General features: G+C 46.6%; 1 protein-coding gene across 1 annotated transcript in view; it reads left to right on the top strand.

Moving 5' to 3' along the window:
• The first annotated feature begins 2,274 nt into the window (after positions 1-2,274).
• The window catches only part of lrguk (leucine-rich repeats and guanylate kinase domain containing), a 206,177-nt gene continuing 199,557 nt past the window's right edge, over positions 2,275-8,894 (top strand). Inside the window, exons 1-3 of the mRNA XM_038811806.1 lie at positions 2,275-2,701; positions 3,777-3,884; positions 6,467-6,548. Of these exons, the coding sequence (XP_038667734.1) occupies positions 2,384-2,701; positions 3,777-3,884; positions 6,467-6,548 (508 nt within the window). The 5' untranslated portion in view covers positions 2,275-2,383. The remainder of the gene's footprint in view (positions 2,702-3,776; positions 3,885-6,466; positions 6,549-8,894) is intronic.

Raw genomic sequence — 8,894 nt, 5'->3', positions numbered from 1 at the left:
AAGGGACTAAGCTATGACTAAACTAAGCAATCAGAATACTTAACTAAACAGGAACAGGCAAGGTCAGGGAGCGAGGCCTTCGTTCCGGTCTTGGTCTGCAACCTTCAGAAAGCGTGCTGGTCACTGGGGGTCTAGTGGGCCTGGTTCGCGTAGCGAGCGTCGTATTGGCACTTACGGTTCGGCGGCTGGTGCTCAACGGCTGGAGTCAGGATACAGTTCGAAGTTCTTGGTCAGAGCCGGAGCACGAAACAACAGACAGGACCATGTGTGGGGGTCTACCTTTATAGGGGTCCCCAATGTCCTTGCCTTTTCCTGGGCGGGCTTTACCTTCAGGTATCGATTGGATCGCTCCCAATCGATATCTTTTGAATTCCTCCAATGTGAGGGTCTCTCTTGATGGCGGGGGCGGTTTCTATAGTGGATACTTCTGGTGCCGCTCTGTCTGGACATCCACTTAAAGTATCTTATTCAAACCCAAATGTTGCCATTGTGTGTGCCTAGATCTGGACTGCCTCATTAGTATGTAAAACGTTCTGCCATTATCACCTTTGGTTTGAGATCTTCCACCTGGCCAGAAACTAGTTTTGCTGCTTGCAAAATGCTAATGAGTGTTTGCAGGCTGCTGCCTTGGCTAAACTGTTTTTCCCTGCAGTCTTAGCGATTCTCCATTTTGTTTAGTTCAGTGTCCATTTTAGGTGGCTACAGTGGCTACACAGCCTCCCCAAATTTGGCTGCCCGCAGAAAGTCATCACCATTCTCTGCTTGCTCCATGATGACATGCAAGCCGTGATCCTCAAAAATGGAACCACTACAGATGCTATTAGTGTGCAAACTGGGGTCAAACAGGGCTGCGTCATCACACCAACACTCTTTTCCATCTTCTTTGCCCCATCATGCTGAAGCTCCCTGCTGGAGTGGTGCTAACCTGCGGGACAAGTGTGAAACTGTCAACTTCCTATGCCTCCAGGCCAGAACCAAGACCACCCCAATCTCTGTCATCGAGCTGCAGTATGCAGACAATGCCTGCGTGCGCACATTGAGGCCAAGCTACAAACCATCATCGAAGCTTTCACTGAGGCATGTGAGAGAACAGGCCTCAGACTAAATTTCGGAAAATAAAGGTCCTATATCAGCCCGCTCCTGACATAGAAGACTTCCACTGACCATCAAGATCTATGTTTAGAGCCTGGATAATATGGATCAATTACCATACCTCGGGAGCCTCCTCTCAGTGCAAGCAGACATTGACAATGAAATCCAGAAATCCAGCATCAACTCCAAGGTGCCAGTGCAGTCTTCGGACGCATAAGGAACAGGGTGTTCAAAGACTGAGACCTGAAATCCAGCCCCAAACTCATGCTCTACAGAGCAGCCGTTGTCCCCACCCATCTGTATGCATGAGAAAAATGGACAATGTGCATCAGACACCTCAAATCCCAGGATAGACATCACCAACGTTGCCTCCGCAAAATCCTGCAAATCCACTGGTCGCCATTGACCAGCTGCAATGGGCGGGTCACATTGCCTGCATGCCCAGCATAAGACTCCGAAAGACTCCGAGCACGGCGATGGCTGGCGGTCACTAGGAGGGCAGAGGAAACACTACAAGGACACTCTGAAAGCCTCCCTAAATAAATGCAACATCCCCACCGATACGTGGGAATCTCTTGCCTTTAGAACGGACAAACTGGAGAAAAGGCATCCGCGAGGGCGCCAATCAGAAAGAGAATCCAGAGTGCCCCACCCACCCCACCTCATCACGCACCAGCTGCCAAACCTGTGGCAGAGTCCGCGGATCGGACTATTCAGCCACCACCGAACCCACCTCCCCAGAGTGGAAGCAAGTCACCCTCGACCCTGCGGGACTCCTCAAGAAGTCGCCACCCTCTCCAATACCTTGATAACCTTCTAACCAGAGTTCCTGCTCACACCTCAGAGGCAGGAGCCCAGGTGAACTGCCTCTCATTAAGGTTGAATGTAATGTCAATCTCACCCTCTATGATCTTCCAATACTTGTCAACAATGTACAAAATATTATCTTTAGTTTCTTTTCCCCCCACCCTTGTATGTTTACCTGCACAAGAAAACATTTCTGTAATCCAGTACCCAACTGTCACTCAGTGAACTCTAGACTTCAAGCCAACATCCCAATGCACGAGGTAACGTAAATGCGCATGCGCGCCCGCGGCGCATTGTGGGGGTTGTGGTTCCAGGGGGACTACACTTCCCATGGGGCATCGCGGGTCGGCGCCGCCTCCCGCCCGTCTCCTAGCAACAGCCTAACAACAAAATGGTGGCGCTGGGAGTAAGGAGGTAAGGTTCGCTGCCTCCAACCGGGGAAGAGGCTTCCCGCCCGCCGTTCTTGTTGGTGTGGTTCGAGTTGATGGAAGCAGCAACGGTGAGCGAGGGCGAGATGACGGGCAGTGAGCCGCCGCCAGAGGAGGGAGAGGAGGAGGACAACATGGAAGAGGAGGAGGAGATTGTGTGGGAGATGCTGGACGAGATGGTGCGGGAGAGCGCCGAGGAGGCCCTGGAGGAGGGGGTGCAGGAGCTGGCCCGGCTCCTGCTGTGGGAGCTGCTGGACGACGAAAGCGGGGAGGTGGTGGAGCAGTTCTACCAGGAGCTGCTGGACAGCGCCCTGAGCAGCAGCCAGAGCAGTAACCTTGAGGAATGCCAGATACCAGAAGAGGAGGAGATGCAGGTTTGTGACCATTGCAACGAGAACGGAGTCACTGCAAAGGGGCTTTAGTCATTCCAACAAGAATTGAGATCAAGATCAAGGGGTGGCACGGTGGTGCAGTGGTTAGCAAGGCTGCCTCAAGGCGCTAGAGACCGGGGTTCGATTCCGACTTTGGGTGACTGTCTGTGTGGAGTTTGCCCTTCCCGTGTCTCCGTGGGCTTCCTCCGGTTTCCTCCCACAGTCCAAAGATGTGCATCGCTAATTGACTATGCTAATGTGTCCCTAGGTTAGGTTATGGGGTGGGGAATTGGCCGCAGGTTGGGTGCTCTTTGATGGCCTGATGGCCAACTTCTTGGTGGCGACTTCTTGACATTCTCCTGATGGCCCCTTCTGCACTGTAGGGATTCTAAGACATTCCAACTGGACACCGCCCCACTCCACGAAGCACTTCATTGACTGTCCAAGTGGTTTGGAAGTTCCTGAGGTTGTGGAAGGCACGATAGATCTCTGAACTTTTCCCATCATGAATTGAATCACTCCGGTTGGAACTGAGTAGCTGTACAACCAAATTGTTCCGGTGGAAATTGAGCCCTCTGTAATTGGAACTGAATCAGTCTGATTGCAGGGACTGGTTCCAATGGGAATCATTTTGTAATTGGAATTGAGAAAGAAAGCAATGTTAATGAAAATCAAATCACTGTAGTCGAACTATGCTACTGTCGCTGAAACTGGCTCACTTTAATAAAAATTGAGAAACTCAGATTTGGACTGTTATCCCTTGGTAATAGACTCTAATCCAAAATCTGAGCCGAGCAAAACGGCTCTACTCCAGGATACCTTAAAATGATTGACTCACAAGTTTTTTTCTTTAATGGGGCTTGTAGGAGGGAGACCAGCATCTCTTGCTGTGCTATGTCTGACTGCTATAAAAAATTCCCTTGACCATTTTCCAATTCACATCTTGCCATCACTGCACAGTTGACATTGCTGTGATGACTGGGACATTTAGCTGTGAATTCCCACAAAAAAAACACCCTTTTATTTGGTGTATCTCAGGAAAACACTAGACAATTTCAACAAGTGTCTTCTTTTCCAGGAAGAATTTGATGGTATATTGACAGAAAAAGGACTAGTGAAAGGTTTATCAAATCTGAGCCACACGGCAGCTGGATTGGAACTGGCCTATTGCAGACTCTCCCTGCCGGTAAGTTTGTTGGCATAAACTCTTACTGAGAACAAAGTGATATCGGCCGATGAAATGGGCTGAGAATAGTTTTCCTAAATACAAATTATAACTGTTGGTCAACTAAATCTATGCATGTGAGACTATGCAGGCATGATACTCAGCTCTATACTGCCTACATTGAGCTATCCAGTTATATTTTGGTGCCAGGGCAATATTAAGATTTATCCTCCGTTTTCTTCTATTCACCTTAGCTATGGAGCAGTGCTGGAAATTTCTGTTGCTGAATCTTGACTTAAAGCCAGAAAAGTTTAAACATTAAAAGCATTCACTTACACACTTCCAGCCTGGCTGTTCAGTGTTGCATTTGAAATCACTGCTGGTCATGCACATTCTGCCAAATACCTTCGTTACTGTGAATTAAAATTATATATTTTTATTAATTTACGGGATGTGGGCATCGCTGGCTAGGCCAACATTTATTCTTCTAAATACTGCTTAATAGAAGAGCTTGAAATTTTCTTTATCACCATGCGCAGTATCTTTCATTAAAGGTCATCAAGTCTCACTTGTTGACTTAATAGCAGAGATATTTGCTCATGAAAAAGGAGCGCTTGCAGGTGCTATGCACTTCATTTCAACAAGGACACAGTTACAGAGCTGTGCCATCTTCTTTGACCCAAGACCCACCATAGCGTTGGCATTGCCAGTGTGGTCAAGATGAGCATGTCACTCAACTTTTATGCCTCTGCGCTTTCCAGATTGGAGACTATCTGTATTAATCAATTTGTTGCCAAATAGCTTGTGCATTGTCCAGTAAAGCAAAAATTTTAATCTCCTTTCCCACTGAACTGCAAGAGTACAATTGTGGCATAGCTACCTAATTTCAAGGTGTTACTAGATTTTCCAAGAGGCCAGCCTAACCTACATGAGCTGAAAGGGGTTCTGCTCTACAGTAGCCACCAGTGCTATATTATGGCGGCCAATACCCGCTTCCAAAGCAGCACCATGGGTAGAACATTCAGACTTTGCTAGTTACATCCATAAACAGAAATATAGTGCAGATACAATGACCATGTAGCTATCAGGATACTTAAACAGCAGACCACCAACATGTTAAGGGCAGTACGGTAGCATTGTGGATAGCACAATTGCTTCACAGCACCAGGATCCCAGGTTCGATTCCGGCTTGGGTCACTGTCTGTGCGGAGTCTGCACATCCTCCCCATGTGTGCGTGGATTTCCTCCGGGTGCTCCGGTTTCCTCCCACAGTCCAAAGATGTGCAGGTTAGGTGGATTGGCCATGATAAATTGCCCATAGTGTCCAAAATTGCCCTTAGTGTTGGGTGGGGTTACTGGGTTATGGGGATAGGGTGGAGGTGTTGACCTTGGGTAAGGTGTTCTTTCCAAGAGCCGGTGCAGACTCGATGGGCCGAATGGCCTCCTTCTGCACTGTAAATTCTATGATAATCTATGTTAAAGTAGTCCTTTACATGTCAAGTTCATGTCAGCTAGTGGTCCACCTTGGGTTGTTTTATCGATGGTATGGTAGGATAAAGCTATTTGCCAGCTAGTCCCTGTTATTTCAGTCCACATTAGAAGGTGAATCTCCAGTGAACCAACTTGGACTAAAGCCTCCCAGGATAAAGATGGAATATCTATTGTGAAGTGGCTCCAGTCCACTTAACGTGGCTACAGAGCTTCGAGTCCCTTTCAGAACTACTGCAACTGACCTTTTCTAAAATCTTTGCTACTGAAGAGTTGCTGAAAGGCTTACAATGATCTCCAGCAGAAGTTTCAGGCATTCCCTTGTTGACATCCAAGGGGACAATTTCTCGCTTTATAGCTTAGCCACTCTCTTTATAGGTCCCTTCAGAAACAGCAGCCGTGGCCAGGCTTTAGCCCATGACAATGAGAACAAATTTGCAGGGTAGTGGGGAAAACTAGGGGGAGTGGGGTTAGGTGAGTTGCTGTTGCAGAGAGCTAGCATGGAAATTGGGCTAAATGGCTTCCTTTTGTACTGTAACCATTCTGTGGTTGCTGTTTTTTCACATTACTCTCCACAATGGGAAATGTACTCCTGCACCAATCTCAAATACATTGGAAACAGCTTGATATATTGATGAATTATATTAGTGTCTTTACTGGTTGTGCTTCCCATCAGCACTGATATGTTCCATGCGACTTCAAATCCTTGACGGTGACTTTTTGGAATTGATTCACCAGCAGATGGAATGAATGTGCTGGTTGATTACTAAGCAAAGGAGGATCAAACTCGCAGTAAATGCCAGTTGGTGCTCAAGTGCCTTATACCACTTTATTCTAGTTCCTAAAATGACTTGAAAACTGATTTAGTCACAGCTGGCACTGCTGCATGTGATGCATTGAACATCAATGTATGCCTGTACGGGAGTAATCTAACAATTCGAATGACGGGGTTAATCCAAGCAACCCAAAAAAATTTTTTAAAAATGAACGAAGGCTCGAAGCATTCATATGCTGTGATAAGTTGATGAAGTTTAAATTTTGAACCAAACTCTTACATAAGATATGAATCTATTTGTATTCATCTTATCCAGTAAGCCCTCTTTTCTATTTTACAGAATTACGAGCTTCATGACATTACTATTCTTTACAATTGCACTCACCTCCAGAGGTTGGAACTTCCTCACAACCATATAACAGGTATAAATATTTAGATAAATGCACTGGAGGTGATCTTACAACAGGATCTCAAGAAAATTTCAGGGACATGGTGAAGTCATTACTCCAGTCCAGCCTAATGCTGCTTTCCAGATGGGATGCACACCTAAGTGGCAAATTGGCCTTGCATGATAGCACAGAGATGCAACTCATTTAAATACTTTAATAATGCTTCGAGGATTTGGTGCATGACTCGCTGGGAGTGCTACAGGGATCAAGGCCGGAATGCCATGTGCTGGTTGAGAGCTGAGTTTTGTTTATTGGTGTGTCATAGAGTCTTCATTGAAGAATAGACCAGAGAAGTGGTGGAGAAAAGTAAAGATGGTCTTGTAGAAAAAAAAAGTCACATAGAACATAGAACAGTACAGCACAGAACAGGCCCTTCGGCCCTCGATGTTGTGCCGAGCAATGATCACCCTACTTAACCCACGTAACCGGTATACCCGTAACCCAACAATCCCCCCATTAACCTTACACTACGGGCAATTTAGCATGGCCAATCCACCTAACCCGCACATCTTTGGACTGTGGGAGGAAACCGGAGCACCCGGAGGAAACCCACGCGCACACGGGGAGGACGTGCAGACTCCGCACAGACAGTGACCCAGCCGGGAATCGAACCTGGGACCCTGGAGCTGTGAAGCATTGATGCTAACCACCATGCTACCGTGAGACCTTGGATCAATTTCCCCATGCCTCTCCATGGGCATCCACTGAAGTGTCCATTTCAACAAAGAACAAATGGACTTTTCTTTCACAACCTCGAACGACCGCAAAGCACTTTGCAGCAAATGAAGTACTTTGAAGTGTAATCAAGGTTCAAATTTATGAAACACAGCAACCAATTTGTGCACAGTAAGGTCCCACAAATAGCAATCTGATAATGGCCAGATACATTTTTTAAAAAAATGATGTTGATTGAGGGCCAAATATAGGCCAGGGGACTGGTTAAAAGCTCCTCTGCTCTTCTTCAGAATAGTGTCATGAGGTCTTTTATGTCCATTTAAGAGGGCAGAAGGGGCCTCAGATGTAAGTCTCATTTGAAAGACCACCTCCAATGTTACAGCACTCCCTCCTCCTAGATTTTGTGCTCCAGTCTCTGGGATTAAACTTGAAACCAAAATCTTTTGAAATGAGAGAGCTACCAACTGTGCAATAACTTTTATGGGAGGAATTCTCCCATCCCACCCATGGTGGGTTTAGTAATGGGCAAGAGCAGAGAATCTAGCAGGAGCAAAAAAGTCAGAAACCCGCCAGGGTAAAAACAGGTTGCAATTCTCCCAAGGCAGTTTAATGGCGGCTTGGTTATCCCACTGCCTGGTGGTGTAAATACCATTTGCATCTCATGAATGCTCATTAAAACCACCGCTTGCCAGAATCTACCCATTTTTTCCAATCTTGCGTCACACCAACATGAATTCACATCTGCTTCAAACCCATTTTGGAAATGAGTGGCATGCCCAAGTTGGACCTCCGTTCACTCAAGGATTTGAGGTGAATGCTACATACATAATCTACCTGCCACAGCAGTGTCGAACACAATAGATGAGATCCAGAATAATTGGGGGAGGCTGGAGAATAACAGGAGTTAGTTCTACCTTCGCATCGTGGTGCTCTAGGTAAATGGGAGGTACATGGATAGCGAGGGAGTGAACGTCAAATTTGATTCTAAAGCAGAGGTGTAGTAGCATCACCTTGACCCCTTGAACGATGGGGTCCGAATCAGTTCTGTCTGGGATGGGTACGTGGCAGTGTAGGAGAATCGCTAAGCTGGGCTATGCAGCCCCTTTTGGGATGGAGAATCACTTATTGGTGCCACAGTAGCAGATGCTTGCCTTCTTTTTCAGGGTGGTGGCCTTTTACTTCTGGCTGAATAACATTTAGCAGTCTCCTGTAGCCAGGTGGACTGGAGAGAGTGAGATGTATGTCTTGGACTGTCATCTAAATTTGGCACCGGGATCTTCGAACCCACCAGCTAATGATGCGTGGTCAAATCAGCTCCTGAGCTGCCAGGTGATTGGAGATATGCTTGCCTTTAATTAATTAATTAATGAGGTTCCAAACCTGGAATCGTGTCACCATCCTGGCTCGTGGGAGTTGCGCCTCTGGAACCACCTGCCACTGCAATATCCTAAGCGTTTGAAGTGCTGTTTAGGGAATCCTTTCTTCTATTAATTTATTCATGGGATGTGGGGTTTGCTGACAAAGCCAGCATTTGTTGCCCATCCCTAGTTGCACTCTGGAAGGTTCTTGAAGAAAGGGAGTTCATATGGTATAGGTACACCTACAGTGCTAAATAATCTAATGACTTGGTTTAACATTGATTAA

This window comes from Scyliorhinus canicula, chromosome 11 (assembly GCF_902713615.1).
Source record: "Scyliorhinus canicula chromosome 11, sScyCan1.1, whole genome shotgun sequence".
NCBI classification, from domain to species: domain Eukaryota; kingdom Metazoa; phylum Chordata; class Chondrichthyes; order Carcharhiniformes; family Scyliorhinidae; genus Scyliorhinus; species Scyliorhinus canicula.
Note: the sequence above shows the minus strand (reverse complement) of the source record. Positions and strands in the feature narration are given on the sequence as shown.